This window comes from Nannospalax galili, unplaced genomic scaffold (genome assembly GCF_000622305.1).
Source record: "Nannospalax galili isolate Female #2095 unplaced genomic scaffold, S.galili_v1.0 scaffold606, whole genome shotgun sequence".
NCBI lineage: Eukaryota > Metazoa > Chordata > Mammalia > Rodentia > Spalacidae > Nannospalax > Nannospalax galili.
In genome coordinates this window covers 3,287,871-3,307,789 of record NW_008355477.1, presented here as the reverse complement: position 1 = coordinate 3,307,789, position 19,919 = coordinate 3,287,871, and the positions used below count along the sequence as shown (strand labels likewise).

The 19,919-nt window shown below is 36.9% G+C and overlaps 2 protein-coding genes across 8 annotated transcripts in view; one reads left to right on the top strand and one right to left on the bottom strand.

The window, feature by feature from the left end:
• Arhgap6 (Rho GTPase activating protein 6) overlaps positions 1-19,919 on the bottom strand; it is a 563,361-nt gene that overhangs the window by 121,282 nt on the left and 422,160 nt on the right. The window lies entirely within an intron of this gene.
• On the top strand, positions 436-11,440 carry Amelx (amelogenin X-linked). Of its 6 annotated transcripts, XM_008852906.1 has the most exons (8): positions 446-491; positions 1,850-1,915; positions 3,835-3,882; positions 5,106-5,147; positions 5,244-5,288; positions 5,556-5,993; positions 9,554-9,598; positions 11,329-11,399. In XM_008852906.1, exons 2-8 carry the CDS (start codon positions 1,862-1,864, stop codon positions 11,356-11,358), a joined length of 702 nt encoding a protein of 233 aa, XP_008851128.1. In that variant the 5' UTR covers positions 446-491; positions 1,850-1,861; the 3' UTR covers positions 11,359-11,399. The 6 variants fall into 6 exon arrangements, with proteins under 6 accessions (XP_008851129.1, XP_008851133.1, XP_008851131.1 ...); XM_008852907.1 differs by lacking the exon at positions 5,106-5,147 and having other exon boundaries at positions 436-491; positions 11,329-11,440; XM_008852908.2 differs by lacking the exons at positions 9,554-9,598; positions 11,329-11,399 and adding an exon at positions 7,441-7,601 and having other exon boundaries at positions 439-491.

Sequence of the window (19,919 nt, the reverse complement as noted above, 5' to 3'; positions counted from 1 at the left end):
TTTTGGATTTTACCAGAAGGGGATTTTAATTCAGATATCCTGATTCAAAAAGTCTGGAGAACCCTAATGGCCATTTAAGTACACTGGACAGACTTGACCATCCACTTTTTTTTTTTATTAAAGGACAATGTTATTTGCTCAAAATGAGAAATAGACAATGGCATAGCTGTTTCTTCAAAATGAATTCGAATATATCAGCATATGCCGTCAACTAATTTGCTGACTTCAAGGCAGTCTCCCAAACCTATTATTGTCTGTAATGAAAGACTATGTACACTAATCACAACATACAGTCTTACCGTTGCTCACAGCATCTAGAAAAATCATGATGCAGGGATTTTTGCTTATAGTCAACACATTTTTCATTCCGAAATCTGATTGGATGTTGGGGATGCCATGACTAGTATATATTGGGCTCACAGTTGGAAGGAAACTATCGGATCAAGCATCCCTGAGCTTCAGACAGACAGTCACTCAGAATACATTCAAAGGTAAGTGAATGAATTTTATTCACAATTTACTCACATGATATCTTTATCATGTTCATTTCTTTCTTTGACTTTCATGTTTAAAAGGTGTGAATATATGTCACATTTCTAATGTCCAACATCATGGTTACTTCTTAGTTCAACTGTGATTAAATTAGTCTCTGATTACTTAAAGTGTATGCTTGCATTTCTTTAACTTTTAATTCAAGTATCCCAAAACTCTTTTCTGAATCATATGTCAGAGCAAACATTTATTTTGTTTTTTAATTAAGATAAAAACTGCATTCACAGGCTGTGATCTACTTCTTTAAAACCACTTTTAATTATATCAAATGGAATCCTGAACAAAATGTTTTTTTTCTTATTAACTAAACCTCTAAAAAAACCTATTGAGAAAATAGAAAGCTTCAATGTACTTTTCACAGCCAGATAAGTTAACCCATTACATTTATTTCCTATATATAAAATTCAAGGTGTTGGCATACAGCAATGTGCATATTTTAGGATGGTCTGTTTTAGCTTCATATCTCTAGGGCCTTAATTTGTAGAAGAATTTCAGTGTAGTGACAAACAAAAGATGATTCTACTGACTGAAGATAGAATTTTTTAGGAAGAAATTCTTCCAGAATCATTAAAGTAGCAAAGAATGGTTTATCCATATCTTTTGCTTCACATCTGGAGCTCAAAGATAGTTATGACAGATACTTATCAGAAATTCTACAGAAAGTAACATCTGAAAATAAACCTACACTTTCCTTAATCTATTCCAGAAAATTACTTAATATATTTTTTTCTCAACTAAGTAGTCTGTTTTGAACAGTGTCAGTAGTCAAGGGGGCTGTACACAGAACCCCAACATTTCTGACTTTTCTTGTTGCAGACCTGTAAAATACTTTGTACTTTGATGGTATCAACTTTTAAAGTTTTAGATCAATATTTATACATTAAATTTAGCTTCCATATTGAGAAATAATATACAGAATACATTTCTACATGTATTATTTTTACATGTATTCCTTTAATCATTATTTATACATTCATTTTTAGATTTTGTAATTCTATAGGACATATAGGCATAGAAAAATGGTAGGCAAAATCATTGCTATGATAGGTCATTTGTGCTCCTATAATTTGTTAACTTTAAGTCTTGTTGAAAGCCTCTGCCTTACTATTATGACCCCAGAAACAATGATATGGATTAAGAGCTGGAAATAATCACATATGAATTAAGTCACTTTAAAAGAAGAGCCCTGTCTTCTATATTAGTAACATACTGATGTGGATGATGTATGTTTATGGAACCTATTTATGCTCATACTCACAAAGAGATAAAAGAAATCTGGTGTTGACTTACATTTCAGAACCATCAAGAAATGGGGACCTGGATTTTGTTTGCCTGCCTCCTGGGAGCAGCTTTTGCTATGCCTGTGAGTAAAACAGCCCTTGTGTGCATAGACTGTATTCAATATCATAAGCTTGGAAAAAAAATCTGCCCCTTGGCTAATAAATTCTGGGTTTAGAACAGTAAGAGACCTTATATTCCAAAATGTCAGTGTATTGAAGAAACACTTTGAGGAGAGTGTTCAAAAGAAATCTTGACTTCTTCCACTGTAGATTGTGATTCAGTAGAGCTGAAGCGGAGCCAAGCACTCAGGATTTTAACAAGTGCCACCAGGAGACTCTGCTGTAACAATTAGCTTGCAAATACCACTGCCCATCCCTACAAGGAGATCCTTGAAAGGCTTCCAGAGACAATGTTTAATCAGCCTTAGGCAAATATTACACCAAAAACCCTCTGAAACTCAATTTCTCACAAATTTCAAAATCTGTTTTTACCCTCCAAAGACCAGAATTGTTGCCCTTAAGGACACAATAATTCTGCCTTAGGAATCCTTTCTTGAACCACTTCCCCCTTTACAGAAACCCTACCTATGGCTTTGGTGTAACTGCTTAGCAGGTGAATTGGCACTGGTAAGGTTCTGGAATGCTGCCTATGCCATATACATATTGATATATTTCATATTCAAAAATGTGCCAAACACCAGGAATTCTGGCCCACTCTCTAGACACAAGTACATAAGGGCAGAAAGCTTAGGTCACATGCCAGCAATACTTTTTGGTGGCATAAGGAGCAGTTGATACAACCAGAAGCCAGTAAGCTTGCATACCTGCCTCCTCTCTTCTGTCTCACCCACAAGACCAAGATTCTATGCTCCACCTTCCCGAAATCCTGCATTGTGGTGATTCCTAGTCCTCTGAGGAGGCCCTACATTACAAATTGAGTTGCTTTTCATTATACAGTTCAATACCTCACTCTCAGAGAGCTTATATCAGGACCATATATGAAAAAAACAGCTACCAAACTAATGTAGTTTACATTCAGATGAGACTATTGCAAAACATGAGCATTTTAGACGAATAGAATAGAATACATCCTTAAGTAGCTGTGTGTTTGAGGAAAGGTTTCTGCTCCACACGCTCTCCTTTCTGTCTCCTGCCCCACCCCTCCAGGGCCAGGCAGAACTCCATAAGGCAGGCATCAGCTGGCCTCCACTTAGGGAAGCACAGTCAGTCCTGGTTTAGAAAATTATTCAGGTTTCTTTTTATTTGGAACTTCTAAATTTCTGCCATAAATCATTGACAGAATAATAGAAAGGCTTGGCCTTGAACTTCATAAATCAATTATTTTATTGTCTACAAGAGGGATTTAGAATGTTTATACTTGATGGCACTCATCTTGCTCTCACGTTCAACAATAATACCCAGCTAGTTGTTCCATTCGTTAGTGTTGATGTGTTATCATTTACTTACTTTTCATGCTAATTACTAGGAATCCCTTTGATACTTGAGCATGTAGCCAGCTGATCTGTGAAGGGTCCCTTTGTGAGACAATTCTTTCTCATTGGTATTTTAAAATTGTGTAAAAGGTACAGACCTCTCTTCCTAACATGGAAGGAGTTTCATCAAGTAATCTGGTGGGTGGGAAACGGTAGGACTCCTTGACAACAGGGCGTGGATGGGCTTATCCAAAGATCACTGAAGGCAAATGTATGCTGGTTTCTGCTTCTAGGGCTCCCACTGTAAGACCATGACTCCTGGGGAAGTCACTAAGTTTTATGGGCCCTCTTTAAAATAAGAAGGCTGATACACAGCATACATACTCAGACTAAAAGTAGACCTCAAATATATTCTGTACTATGCACAATTTTTTTTTCAAAACATAGTTTTAGAATCCCTTAATGTGAACAATTGCATACTGACTTAATCTCTTCCTCTCTTTCTCCTCCTCCCTTTCCCTCTCCCTCCCTTTCCCTTTCTATTTACCTTCCTCCTCTTCTTAAAAAAGCTACCACCTCATCCTGGGCACCCTGGTTATATCAACTTCAGCTATGAGGTAATTTTTTCTGTTTACTCACTTTGACCATAGTTTGAGTTAAAAATGCCCTGGGATCTGTAAAGAGCGGTGTATTGATTCTACATTCAAGATGTTTCACAAACGGTCAAACTTTTTCAGCTTTAAACCTTGACAGGTGGCCTCAAGCCTCCATTGTCCCAGCAACCTCCTATCTGGTCACTCTGACTCAGCCTCTGCTCTTAAACCTAGCTATAAATGTATCCACCACAAACTCAGAAAGGCTCCATGATAGGGCAGAAACTGAACTCGGCTTGAACAGTTTTGTTCTATCACAGCCTATAAAATGTGAGGAGTAAGTAAGATGTTAAACTCCTTTCTAGCTGGAAAATTGCTGGTTCGATGACATTCATACACTATGTGTGTTTATCATCGGCTTTGCTAAGTAGTTTACAGGAGTCTCTGCAGAGTGATAGAAAGCAGAAGAGTTCTAGAAATAGGGTTTGAGGTTCTCCTCAACCTGTACAAGCTGCATCACATCACCTTGGGAAAATCATTTTCTCTCTATGGAACTTTGGTTTCTTTATCTAGAGAAGGGAAACAATGATAATTAATTTCACTTCAAAATATTATTTAGAGAGTAATAATTACTGGACAGGGACAGTGCTATGTCAGTAATAACTTGCATACGGCTAATAGTTTCTTGTTGTTGCACTGATTAAATGATGTACTACTATATCAAGAAGCTATAAATCTGAGATTAACTAAGCACCTACTGTCCAGAAAGGGATGCAGCTCTTTACTTCTCTCACAGGTTCAGGTAACAATCTGTGAGTCTGTTTATTCATATAAGCTGAAGAAAACTGTTAGTATGAATCTGAGGCAAATATTACTATTTTATCTGAAAGGGTTGACATATTTGACCAAGAAATCTGTGCCTTTAGGAGGAAAGACAGTGTTTCAATGTCCTTTTGTCCCACTGTGATATCAAATAAGAACTCATATTCTATCACATGATTGTGTCAAACATTCTTAATTGTTTTGCTCTTACAATGAAGAGCAGGAACTGTGGAATTAAATATTTAAGACTTCAGCGGAGTGAATGAACCATTCGAGTGTTCATGACATTGTCTATAACACGGAGGTTGATGGCACTTGCCTCAAATCATGTAAGCAAACATGAAAAGTGTATGTGATGGATGTAACACAGTACCTGCCACATAGGAAGCACCCAACAAATGTTTACCCTCTTCTTTCTTTTGTAGAAGTCACATTCTCAGGCTATCAATACTGACAGGACTGCATTAGTGAGTCTATATTTCATACTGCATTAGCGAGTTTAGTATTTAGTTTATAGGAAACTAAGTTAAATCGAATGCATTCTAATATCTCTTTCTCTTAAGGTGCTTACACCTTTGAAGTGGTACCAGAGCATGATCAGGCAGCCGGTATGTAGGCATTTTGTTCTTTCTTCCCTTAAGATATTAGGCATGCATTTGAATTCCCTTATTAAGTGAAATATCATGTCTACTCCACCTACAAACACTAATGGGAATTTTAGTTGGTAAAAGGTCATATCTGTGTACACTGTTAGAAATTCTTACAAGGGAAAAAGTGAGTAAAATATTCATATAGTCATAATAACAAACACTGCTGCTTCTCCAGTTGCAAATCAACTGAGCCAATGGTAAACCTGACTCTTTGTTTCTCACCAGTATCCTTCCTATGGTTACGAACCCATGGGTGGATGGCTGCACCACCAAATCATCCCTGTGCTGTCTCAACAGCATCCCCAGAGTCACACCCTTCAGCCTCATCACCACCTCCCAGTGGTGCCAGCTCAACAGCCAGTGGTCCCCCAGCAACCAATGATGCCAGTTCCTGGCCACCACTCCATGACTCCAACCCAACACCACCAGCCAAACCTCCCTCCATCTGCCCAGCAGCCCTTCCAGCAGCCCTTCCAGCCCCAGCCCATTCAGCCCCAGTCTCATCAGCCCATGCAGCCCCAGTCACCTCTGCACCCCATGCAGCCCCTCCCACCACAGCCACCTCTGCCTCCACTGTTCCCCATGCAGCCCCTGCCCCCCATTCTTCCTGATCTGCCTCTGGAAGCTTGGCCAGCGACAGACAAGACCAAGCGGGAAGAAGTGGTGAGTATACCTTGAAATCAGTAGAAGACAAATCGTAGGAAAGTGCCGTATCAGAACTGCCGCCACAGTTTTTAGCTCCCAAATGACTCAGGTCCTACAGCTGCAGAAACTATAGGTCTGTAATTCTAGTAGTTGAAGTATATGCTGTAAATTTATATTACAAATGAATTTGACACATACCTTGGTAATTAACAGTACAGGTTTCATGGAGCATTTAAATTTTATCATTATTGAATTCCCACAGGAATATATATTACTGCAATACATTCATTTTAAGGGTAACAGTAAAGGGGAATATCAGTTTTCATATTTTAAAGGTCTGACTTGCTTCAATAGGCTACAACTGCAAGAAGGACATAGAATGATTAATTTTTGAGACTGAGGAGGACAGATAATTGAACAAGCTGCAAGAGGCAGATAGGAAATATCTTTCAAGACATAAAGGAAGATTACCTGTCTAAACTGGCTATCTAAATTGAAAGTGCTAGCACTCAAGAAATTAAGCTTTTGGCAGGAAGTTGTCACTATTTACCATTAAATCTTCCTGCATTACAGAGAGCACTTACAAACAAATGAGAATAGTCATTAAAATGATCCATATGCACACAATCTATCTATATATGAAGTGACATGAACAGACTATATACATATATATCCAAATGTGATTTCAATTTATAAATACTATTTATGATGTGCTGTTAAGTAACAGAAGAGTGCAGAAGACATGACTAAGCTTGAGAGCCTGAACATCTGGGTTCTAGTCTAGCTTTGTCTCTGCAAGTTTATGGGTGTATTTTCCTCTTTAAAATGGGGAAGAGGATGGAAACTCTAGGTCTTAATGCCCTAGTATTTCTATAAAATTGTTATATGTCATATGTGTCTTTACTACTGTGAGTCTGTTTATGGAGGCGAGGCAGAACTTTTTCAAACTGACTACAATTGAACAATCTTGTACCTATCGTTGATTAGTCTAGTCTAAGGTACATGTTCTCTGTTTGCATAGAAAATGGGTTTATTTGTATCTTTATTAATTATTAACACCACAGATTTGATAATTTTTCTTATCTTGCTAAAACTATTTATGGAAAGGTGACTTTGGGTAGGCAGCTTGAACTTTTTAAAACTCTCCTCCTGTTTAAAATTAAAGTACCAATATTGATAATTTCTTAATGGAAATGAGATAAAGTGATGACCTTCCAGCTTGGCTACAGGAACTACTTGATGAAAGATAGCAGTTGCTAAGATATTATTAGATATTATGTCTTAGTGTCTTGAACACAGGGACCTTGTATTTAATGACAAGATAAGAAACTTCACAAATTATAGAATTAAACTCAATGGTTCTACATTGTTTTGACAAAATGAAACCATACTTATTATTGTAAATGGTATTCACTAGGAATGTTTGTAAAATATTTTAATTGTTCCTTTTGCTATATTTTTTCAGGATTAAAAAAATCAGAGAATGAGAGATCCGAAGTGGATACTTCGGTTGTTTTTAGGAATAACTCAAGAATACAATGATTTGTGCCTACAATCACTTTACTTAGTAAATCCTGTAACTAAAAATAAGTATCATTAGCAGATAATAAAATGTTTTAAAAATCATTCATGTCTTTGTGTTGAATTAAACTTAAATTTTTTTTCTATCACTTGAGAGAACAGCTTATAACTAAATATTTGTGGATAAGATAGGACCTGGTCATTTGCTCCTACAAATTGACCATTTGGCAGGTAAATAAGGACTGAATCTCTTCTTAGAGAAGCTTTATATTATCTCAGATCTTTTCTTAAAATCTAAATTTGTACATCATTAATAATAGCTGAAAAAGTAACAAAGAAAATATTCAGCATGGTTAGTCCCTGAACCTGATCCAAATGAAGGGAAGATTAGAAGAAAAATTCTTTACAGTGAAAAAGATAAACTCTTAAGAAATGTTTATACCCTAAAGCAATTTAAGATTTGGACCTCTGGCTTTATACTTCACACCGTATTCATAATCAAAATTTGGTCTTTTGATCTCATTCTACAGAAAAATATTTTCAGTGAAATTATGTGCTATATATACCAAGTCACTGAATTTGAAATTATTAAAGGAATTAGTTTCCCTAAGAAAAATTTAATAATGGAACTTCAAACAGAATTGCAGTGATTTTATATACAAGTCATTTCTTTCACTTCATAATCTTTAAGATGAGGAACTCTACCGCAGTCTTCAAAACGTTAAAAGATGCATAAAATGAACTCAAACCAAGTTTTTCTTTCCCACTTATATTTATATGTGAATCCTTTTTTCCTCCTACACCCACACAAAATTGTAAACAGTCTTTGCAGGATTTATATTACACAGCACCCACAGTAACTTTATTCCAGTACCTTTACGATTAAGGCCTCTTAATCATTTTCTGGAATGAATAAACATAACTTTAAAGGAAGGGTATCAATATTCAAACAAATAACTTGATTTTAAGGCATTGAGTGCAGTAAGACAGCATTTACTCAATTAGCACAGGTCACTTTAAATCAATTGAGTAAATATTTATCAAGCACTCACTAGACTAGGTACTATTCCATGGGATGGTGAAACTAGTAAGTCCTCATTCTTAAGGAATATAGATTCTACCAAAGGGATAAACTAAATTATCCAACAATGGTAACAGAAGCCCAAATGGTATAAATTCTAAGGCAGCAGTGCAGTCAAAATGCAAGGGAAGAGATATCAGTCCTCATTAGCTAGCTGTGCATCAGCTTTCCTCACAACTTCTTCCTTGTTGGCAGCACAGTAATTGATCCCAGCATCTGGCTTTCCACCCACTCAGGAGATGAGCCTTCTTTCCTGCTCCAGGGAATGAAGGTCCATTCAGCCATTCCAACTATGGTATCAGTAACCATAGCACTATACCCTTTTTCCATGATTAGTTATGGGATAGGGTATAGCACAGCCTGATTATAGAATGAGGACAAATGGCAAGTCTCCTGGAGAGAAATAACTTTTAGGGATAAGTTTTCTCTCTAATTGAAAAACATATAGATACACTGTGGGAAAAATGCTGTTCTTCCAATCATTTCTTTGAGGTGCGATGTATGGAGCTGTGTCTGATGTCTTGTGACAAAAAGTGGCAAGTAAAAAAATGAAATGTCCTCAGAATCTTTGTAGCATCATTGTCTCCTGGAATTAACCATCCCTGGCACCATCTGAAGCTCCATGCTTTGTTCTTTCAGTGAGAAGCATGAGCTGTGAAACTTAAACAGAATTATCATTTTTGTAACCTTTGTTAAGTAAATGAATTCCAATTCTTCATGAATACCTCTACTTGCCCCAGAGAATGGATGAAGACTTGCAGAATGTATGTGATGGATTGTTAATAACACAGTACCTGATATTGGAGCACTGGACACATATTTAGCTTCTTTCTTATAGACATCACAATCTCAGGCTATCAGTACTGCAGGAATGCATTAGTGAGTCCATAGTTTCATACTGCTTTAGTGAGTTTAGTATTTAGTTTATATGAACTTAAATCAAATCAAATGCATTCTAATGTCTCTTTCTCTTAAGGTGCTTACCCCTATGAAGTGGTACCAGAACACGGTCAGGCAGCCGGTATGTAGACATTTTGTTTTTTATTCCCTTAAGATGATAGGCAAGCATTTTAATTCCCTTATTAAGTAAAATATGTCTACTCCCCATGTGTACAGATTAAGGCTAGTACTGATGAAATTCTCTTGGAGGTTAATAAGCTTCAAAGAGCAGGGAGGTCCGAGGCAAAACACAATGTTTATGTGGTAAATCTTTAAAAACTGAGGGTTTACAATAAGTTTTCACATAAATAATGTCTCAGTTTCAATAACTGCCTAAACTATTTCTCACATGAAGCTCATAAACTTTACTTTGTGGATCTCCACATACATTTTTGTCTTGCATGCTTTATAATATTTAGTTTGTCCCATATTGAAGAGTTCAACTTCAATAAATGGTGACTCTAATGAAAATTTCTCAGAATTCATATATTAGAAAAAAAGGAAAACATAACCAAACAAGCTTATTTTCAGTCCATATTTCTACAAACTTCTAAGTAACAAACATTGAGAACGAACATTAAAAAATCTGAAAGTAATTTTTACTTATCAAAGACAGTAAGGACACCATGCTTCCCTAATCAAAATGTAGATATATAGCATTATAATGCTAAGGTATACTTCAAATCAGAAATGTATATTAACTTGGAATTACATTTTATACCTGCATAACTCAACACATTAGTATTTAAATTTGAATGAATGAAGATGAAATAAAATTTAAAATTTAGTTTCTCCATCACAATTGACACACTAAGTACCAAACACTCACACTAGGCAAAAGACTACCATGTACTTCTAATGAAACTGAGTGTTTAATCAGTGTCACTCTTTATACTACTTTCCCAGGCAGAACAATTTTTAATTACTTCAAAGATTTTAAACAAAAAATTGGAACAAAACAAGTTTTTCTGGTGAAAACTGAAAGCCTCAAATATTGAGAATAAGTTATTTCCTAAGTTAATAAGTAATCATAATCTTAAATGAATATTTTCTTCCTTAAGTCAAACCACATCCTCTACTTATTTTTCAAAAGAGACAAATCTAAAATTAAAATAAATTCATTACCCTGCTTGTAACAGAATTGTTTTGGCATCAAAGGGATGATCTTTTCATTTCAGACCTCTAGCCAGCCACATCTGGACTAGAGGTAGGCTAGGTTTACCCTTAACCTAGAACTTCACTGGGAAGAGGCCAAAGGTTAAGCTGATTAAAAGCTGAAACTGAGAAAATTATTTCCCCAACTCTCATAGTGATTTACTGACTCTAAAGATTAGAAAAAAACTATATCCCTGTTTTATGGTTCAAAATAACAGTGCTATTGGGACACGCACACATATGAACATGCCCACTGGGTTTACCTACAGTAAAAGGACACATGTGAAGAGAGGTATCATTTGAATAACCTGAATGTTAAATAAAACTTCTCCATATTCCAACCACCTACAGAATATATAGTTATGACATTAGATATTACTACCAAGACAAATCACAATTTGTCCAATAGAAATTCTACCAAGAAAAAGGTCAAGTAGCTTGTTTCCTTTGCAAGAAATGCCATGCTTACCTACTTTCTTAACTCTGTGCAAAATGAAAACACAGACATTTCCCTAAATCTGAACTTTCCCCCTTGGTAGTAAACAATAGTAGAAAATACCAAGGCTGAGTTTAAGTATAAGATATAAAATGTTATATGAAGTTGAAAATAACTGTTTTAATTTTTAAAGTAACCTGTGATTTTACTTTCCTTGACAGTATAACATGGAAGCCCCAGGAGAAAAATGATTCCAACCACTTTCCTACCTTCCCAGAACTTAGAGGCATCTAGTAGTGTTCCATATTGCTTTAATAAAATATTCATTGGCTTGGCTTATGATTGTTGTGAAATTCTTTTTTTTTTTTTTTTTTGAGGTTTTACTTTTGGGAGATTTGGCTTCTAATTCTTCCCCATTTCATTTCTTTTTAAATTTTGAGTCTTATCAGTAGGGGTCATTGGCTGACATTTAGCTATTCAAAAACACTTACTTGATGGTAAGAATCCGTGATAGGCTCACATGAAACACCTGGCATTTCTAGACGATAAATAAGAACCGAGGATTGTGGGAGGGAAGTGGAGAGGAGGAAAGAACTTGAGAGGAAAACAACAATCAATTTGGTCCCCAAACATTTACCACAGTAAATCAGAGCTCCTTCCTTTACTTTTCAAAAAAACCAAAATTAACAAAGCCTCCTTACAAATATAATTGTCCTTTAATGGGAAAAAAAATGGCAAAGAAAGGGAGGGATAGAAACACTATAAAGTTCAGTATCTACCTTTTTCCTATGAATTAAAATTATTTCAAATAATATTAAATTACCTCAGCACCACAAAACATCGAAATCCTATATTTGGGTGTGGGGTGTGAATGCTCTGGGGATAGACAGGTGTCCACACAACTTCAAAGATGGTTTTGAGAATTGTGGATATGGCTGGGGGTATTCAGGCTTTATAAGTAGGGCTTTGGTTCACAATTGTGACCACAGCTGTGGAAACTTGAACAAGTTTCTTAGCATCTCTGTGCTTCAGTTTCCTCATTTGTAAAATGTACCAATAGCTTTGAGTCTTCTCATGTTTATGATCACTAAGTTCAGTCACTACTGAATACAACCCTGTGTGTGTGTGTGTGTGTTTGTGTGTGTGCAGGTGAATGAGTATGGCAATGTAGGTATGTGTACATGTTCCTGGTGTGCATTTGTGTATTGTGGAGGCCAGAGGTCAATGTTCGATGTTCAGTGTCTTCCTGTACACAGTATTCTTTGAGACAAGGTCTCTCACTAAGCTTGAAGTTCATCAATTCCATAAGCTTAGCTGACCAGCAAGCCCTAGGAATCTGTCTCTACCTTCCAGGTGCTAAAGATTACAGGTGCACATCACCATACCTGGCTTTTTATGTGGGTACTAGGTATCTAAACTCAGATCTTCATGCTTGTCTGGCAAGCACTGTACTGAGCCATCTTCCTAGTATTTGGATACTATTTTTTTTTAATTCAAAAAAGGAGGGCTTCTTCTGACTGTATATTCCAAATGGAATACTTCGTGATTAGCTTCCTTACTCACTGTGGTCCTGCATAATCTATACTGTCTCCCACCTGACATCCCAGACGCTGTTCCTATCTACCCCTATTATCTCCCTCACCTTGCAGTCACCACCCAGGATATGCCAGGAGTGTAGTGTAAAAGTGTAAATTCACCAACTGTACATCTTGAGTTCTCTCTCTCTCTCTCTCTCTCTCTCTCTCTCTCTTCATCTTTTTTCTATGGCTGAACTTCTGTCTACAATGACTCTCTATACAAACCCATAACTCAACCATTGGTCATAGTTCAGCAAACTGCACTTTAATGATTGCCTTGCTATGGTATTTTCTTGCAGAAGAATGGTTCTCAGGCAAGGGCAGTTGTGCCTGCAAGAGGGCATTTAATGTCTGGAATCAGAACAGTAGAGGAGAGTAACATGGTGCTTCTGATAGCTCCTTGGTGGAGGCAAAGGATGCTATTAATCTTCCTATAATTCAAGGACAGCTCCACAACCTAAAGGAAGATGACTTTGAGTACTGCAGCTCAAAAACCCTGCTCTAGAAAACCATGCCAATTTTGAGTCATGCTGTGTTTCCAGAATTCAGTACACAAAGGGATGATTTTCAAAAAAAATTCTGCACATCCGTGTGCATTCTTTTACATCACTGAAAAAAGAACAATGAAGAATTCAGATATTAAAATTCTTAAACTTGAGATAGGACTACATACAACAGGCTTTTACTTTGTGCATGTAGGACATTAAAACAATCTTAGAGATGAAAATCACAATCTGATAAGTGAAAAGAAATAGAAAGTACTTCAATAATGAAATTTATATAATTCTCAATCTAAAAATATATGATTATATCTTAAAATATACATTAAAAAATTTAAAAAAACAATTGCAACACTGGGAGAATGGCCAGAACGGCAAAGGAAATGTGCATGATTAAGACAAGATGACCAAAATCATCCTGCTGAAATTACAATAATTTTTTGCATCTGAAGTTCTTGCTTAAAATGATTAAAATATATTATATTTATCTATGGGAATTTCTTAATGAAATCCTATGTTGTACAATTAACACATGCTAATAAAAAGCAATTTTAAAAAGTGAATGAATTGGTTCTTGGAAAATCACTTACAAGTAGTTATATGGGTGATAAAGGAGAGAAATATTAAGATTTTAGCCATTAGTATACTTACTGAATTAAATTCATTTCATTTATCTGGGAAGAGTTCTGTTCTGACATTTATTTGAACTTGGTAGAATAATGAGAAATGACTAGGTTTTCAAATGCCAGAGATTTAAGACATAAAGTTTCATGGTTTTAAGAACCATCACTCTTCAAAATTGTTATTTGAGAACTCTATTATTCTTTTATTATAAAACTCTTACCAAAAAATCTTATAGCCATGAGGAACATACAGCAATGTCTTATACTTTGAGTGGACTGTGGGTAACCTGGGAGGGACACCTTTCCAAATACTGTCTACGCTCTCGATACTCCTTAATGTGAAGTTAACATTCTTTCTACTTGTCTCCATGTACCACATATCAGCTCCATGTGGCCTCTTGTAGGGATCCTCTCTTACTCATTCAACAGTACTCAGCTGAGAGGTTTCCACCATGTACTGAGCACACTTCTATGTCAAAAAACTACTTTTGTATTATGTCCCCACTAGCTAACAAGCTCCTTCGAGGCAGACTTAGAAAAAATATCCTGAAATTGGTTAGTATGCTTAGTATTTGTTCATGGAGCCATCATTGAAATTAAAGGTCCAGCATGCTGCAGAGATGACTCAGCAGTTAAGAGCATTTTCTATTCTTGTACAGGACCTGGGTTCGGTTCCCAGCACCCACATGGAGCCTACTAAGGGCCTATAACTATAGTTCCAGGACACCTCATGTTCTCTTCTGGCTTCCACAGGCATTGAATTCACATGCTGAACCTCCATACATACAGGAAAAATACTCGTACACATAAAAAAAATTCCAGGAAGTTATGACATAAAAATATGATAACCACAGTACTATTTCCCGAGTCCATATTATAGTTCAGGCACTGTGAAGACATGAAGTATTTTAAAAAGAAACGTGTGCATGTTCTCTCTTTCTCGCCCTCTCTCTCATTTTTGATGAATATTCTTTGAAAGATAAACTACTTTTTCTTCTTTCTCTTGGATACTAATTCATATAGTACATCTATTTCCAACAGCAATGTCAATTGAACAGTTAGAATCATTTACCTTCTGCAGCTCATTTGACCTCCCACAGATGCATTAAGAAGGCAGTCGTAAGACAAGGAACTCCTAACCCAATATCTGCTCTGCAATTACATGAGGAGAGTCTCCCCGTGTGTAAGCAGTGAAGAAGGGGAGGAGACCTCTATACATGTTGGCAGGTATCACCATACTAGGGTAGCATTGCCATGGCAACCAGCAGAGGGTAGACTTAAGCGTGGAAAGGTCCCCACATCCTTGTTTCCAGTGGATAGACTTAAAACAAATGCAAGACCAGTTCTGAGAAAGCTACAGTGTGAGAGAGTGATGTCTTTTAAAAACAATATACTTTCATTGAGCATTTTTACATTTCATACAGCAGTTATTAATCAAATCAAGACACCCTCCCCCACCCCCCACCCCCACAGGGCCTCATATATTCTGGCATATATGTTAAGTCCCACCCAGTCAAGCATTTTTTTCTGGATGTCCTTTGGTGCAAGTTCAACCACTGGAGTCTATTCAGCCTATCTAGAGATCTTAAGGAAGGCCCACTCTCCCTCACCCAGCAGTAGTCAGTCTCCAAAACTTTGCAGACTAGGGCTGGCCCAGTGCCCATTTCCCTTGCACCACTCTGGACCCTTGTCTGATTGAGCTGGCATAGGTCCTGTGCTCATACCTGCCACAAGTTCACATGAGCAAGCTTCCAGTGGCCGAAAGTCTCTGTTTCCCTATGTTCATGGACCAACCCTGGCTCTTACAATCTTTCTGATCCTCTTCCACAGTGGTCCCTGAACCATGGGAGTCCTAGCCAAGGCAGTCTCTTATTCTCTAAACCTTAGCCAGTTGTGGTGATTCCTATTTTTAATAGAAGGAAGAGTTTATTTGACTTATGGTTCCAGAGGACTAAGACGCCATCAGGGCAGGGAGCCCTGGTGACCGAGCAGCAGAAACAGAAAGTTAAGTGCTCACATCTTCAGCCACTTGCAGGAAGCAGAGGGATGACTGATTAGAAGTGGGACAAGGCTATTAACATGCAATGCCCACCCCCAGGGACATGCTTTGCTTCCTTCAGCAAGGCAGCTCCTTCTAGGGATTCCAGAACCCCCCCCACACAAAGTACCACCAACTGTCCAAGTGTTCAAATACTTGAGCCTATTCAGGGACAGTTCTCATTCAAACTGCCACAAATATATAGATAAGATGTGCCAAAAAAGCATAATTTGGTGAATGTCTTAGATGAGTACAGAGAAGCCCATTCTCCTAATTCTATGTGTTTGAAATTTTCTATAACAAAAGATTACAGTTATTTTTTTCATTAACTGAGTCATGTCTAAGTTTTTCACTATGTTTAAAATAATTATCTCAAATGCATAAATCTCAGTCTCAGGATATCATGAATTTTGTCACAGAATTTTCTTTGATCCTTTTCTTTCAGTATAAATATGATTAAGATGTCTTACATGAAATTCACAGAAATTCAATAATTTTTTTTTTAAATTGAGGCAGCGATGCCTTTTTGAAAACCAAGATTTGCCCCTTTCCAGTCTCCTTCTCAGCCCTCTGCGGCCCCACACAACACATACTCAGGCTTTTCAAGCGAGTCTCTGAAAATTCTCCAAGAGTGACCCAATTAAAAAGGCTGCTGAAATATCCCCAGTACAGCACTGATTCCGAAGTAATTGCCTTATATAATCCCTCTACCTAGAATTTAATGCTGAGATTAAAATATATGGCTAGGTTCAAAGACCTATGTAGCTTCCTGTATTGCAGGATCCACAATGTTACCTACTGAGGCAGCAGTCCAAACTGGCTCCTTCCACAGGGTTCGGATTAGAGAGAAGGAAATGTTTGCAAATTTGCACAGCTGCATGCAATAACAAATTCAGGCTCTGCAGGTTTACAAAATCCCGTTTTCTGCCTGTGATGAGGAACTTGGCCTCAACCTGGTTTCCACAAATGATTATTTAATCCAAAAATAGGTACAACACAGAACTTTAAAACCTATTTCTTTTGAAAGACAGTGGTCAATTTTCACAGTACTTATAAACTATTGCTACTAAAATGCACAGTTTCTGCCAGTGGGATTTGCAAAGACAGTTGGAAAACAAGAATATTTACTGTCTTTGTGACTCCATTGCTTCATTCTGGTAGAAAACAAATGTTGCTAATGAACAATAATAGACATGCAGGAAACTGCATTCATGAAAACCTGGGTTTATTTACTTGATGGTTTTTATAATAAGTAATTGGAATGATAATATAAAACCTTTCTTGCAAATGGGATCATTTAACAAATCACAAAAGACTATAATCTAAGAGCAGCAAACTTTCTTCAGAAGTTCTTGTCTTTTATTTTTTAATATTTTATTTATTATTTTTATCTTATGTGTGTATGTTGCCTACATATATGTAAGTGCACCCGTGGGTGCACAAGAAGGCATGGGATCCCCTGGAACTGGAGTTACAGATGGTTGTTAGCCACCATGTGGGTGCTGGGAACCAAACCCAAGTCCTCTGCAAGAGCAGCCAGTGCTCTTAACCTCCGAGCTATCTCTCCAGCCCCAACACTTTGTCTTTTAATACACTAATTTGCGCATACTTATATTATATGTATAGTGGCCTGTGCACATGATAGAGAAAGGAGGAAATATAGTAGTGAGTTGAAGTGAAATGCTCACATTCTTTACAATAATATATACCTAGTACTTAGAAAAGCTTGGGATCGCTTCATGTTGGTGTTCAAAAAAATTCACCATTACCACAGAGAGACACACCTGGCCAATATGCAGAGAATAAGATGTTGCAGACTGCTTATCCCAAATTGAACACCTATATCAAATGTCTGCCACCCAAGGCACAGGGACCATTGCAGAAGAAGCTACAGAAGATTGAAAGATTCAGAGTTGGTGGATGACCACAAGGACCATTGGGACAGAAATTTGACTCTACAGGCCCTAATATATAATAGAGTACATGAAATTGGACAGGTGGTGGTAAGGGGCTGCACATAGTGGAGGGTATCTAAATAAAATCAAAATATATTGCATGGAATTCACAAAAATATAATAAAAAACTAATTTACCAAACAAACATTTACTCCTTTACTTCAGGAAAGCTTCAAAGAAAGCAACCTTCATAATACTCCCAAAGGATACCTAGCCTAGATCCTCATCAAAGGATGGATGGATATACAAAACATGCCTATCATTCAACTACTAGAGAGGATGAGAACTGACAGACTGTGGCATGGATCAGTCTTGACAACAAGACAGTGATTGAAACATGCTAGGTTCAAAAGATCAGATTGTATGGTTCTATTTAAAAGAAATGTCTGAAACAGGTAAATTCATAGTGGCAGGTTATTGGTTGTCATGAACTCGAGAAATGGGTAGAAGACAGTAATGCCTAAGGGGTACACCTTTCTTTTAGGGGTGATGAAATTGTTCTACAACTGACTGTAGAAATGGTTTCACAGACATACCATTAAAATTTTCACTTTAAATAGGCAAATTGTATATGTGAATTTTATTTTCATAAAGGTGCCACATCATAAAAAGAATGAAATACTGGTTCTTATTCCCTTGCAACAACCATCTCCCAATGATGATGGGCTTTTCTGAGGTTTCCATTACTCCAGCAAATTCAAAGACTGCTATGTAAGCAGGCTTCCATTTGAGAATGGAACTACAACCACTAGTTCCTAGTGTCTTGGGAGCCATTTCCTCAGTCACTGAAAGTAAGGATTCTTCTCCAGCAAAATGGTGCAGTCCTGATCCTCCCTGAGTTATCCAACCCTGAATACCAGTGCCCTAATCTGCATGCTCATGTCTTCATGTGTGAGAGCGTTTTAACAGTTGCTCTTGTAACCCACTGAATCTATGGAGTAAATGTCATTTAAAATTACATTTATTTACGGTATGTGTGGGGGCATTTTTGTGCATGTGGTGATGAGAGGACACTGTATGAGTGAGTTTTCTCTTTCTACGATGTGTGTCCTAGGGACTGAATTCAGATACTCAGGCTCAACAGCAAGCACCTTTACTCACTGAGCCATCTCAGCAGCTCTCAAAGCCTACTATTTAAAGCACTTTTTTTTAGTTAGAACATTGTCTCTAGGGGTGATTATGCATTTTCAGTATTATACACAGAAAATGAATTATCAGGAAATGGAAATGAAGGGAAGAGTTTCATGAAGAGATGCTGCAGTGGTCACTGACTTAAGAAAACCCTGATATTCTTATGTAAGTTTATCATCCATTAAGAGAACTACGGTTGAGTTCATGAAACATTTGAATTGGTAGTTTTCATTATAATTATCATCACTTGTTAGTTTTCATTATAATTATCATCATTACTTTTTGCTTTCATATTCTTCATGTCTCCAGATGATCTTTGGGCACACATGGTCAATGCTTATGAATATGATTTTATTGATGGCAAGTTATTCGCACACTTAAGATTTTGCCTATTCTGGATTTGTCTTAAATGTTTCAACTATTAAGGCCCTTGATATCATCCTTTTTGAAAAGTTTATATTATTGCCTTCTAAAAGATATTGGTGGAATTGTGAAGAAATGGGCTTTTCTTGAAGGCTAAGGAAGGCTGCAAGCAGTGTTTCCAACAGAACTCTCCTGTGTTCCTATTTTACTGAAATGTCCATACAGGCTTCTTCTCGAGCATGCTAGAATGCTATGGGTAATAGATGTCGAACAATAAAAACACTGAGGCACATGTTATGTTACTTTTTAAGGGAAAAAGTGGGGGTGGGGGATCAAAGAGTTTAAAATTTTTATTCACTGGCACATATTCAGCAACTTTGAAAATTTGGCCACTATTCAGTTTTGCAAATTTCTATGGAAAATGAACTGTTTGGCAAGCGTCATGAAATACGAGGCTGATTAAAAAAATGTTCCGTGCTTTCTCAAGACCTTCTGCCACTAACTGTGTGGGATTAGAAAAAAATGTTTAAAAGTCCACTTAAACACTGTAAATAAATAATTTTATATATCCATAGGAATTAATATAATGCTTTTGATTTCAAAGCATAATTTAAACGAAAGCTTC

Coding starts and splice junctions, on each gene's coding strand:
- Amelx (XM_008852906.1), top strand. CDS start 1,862: ATGGGGACCTGGATTTTGTTTGCCTGCCTCCTGGGAGCAGCTTTTGCT. Junction 5,994..9,553: donor AGACCAAGCGGGAAGAAGTG/GTGAGTATACCT, acceptor CTTTCTCTTAAG/GTGCTTACCCCTATGAAGTG. Junction 9,599..11,328: donor AGAACACGGTCAGGCAGCCG/GTATGTAGACAT, acceptor TTTCCTTGACAG/TATAACATGGAAGCCCCAGG.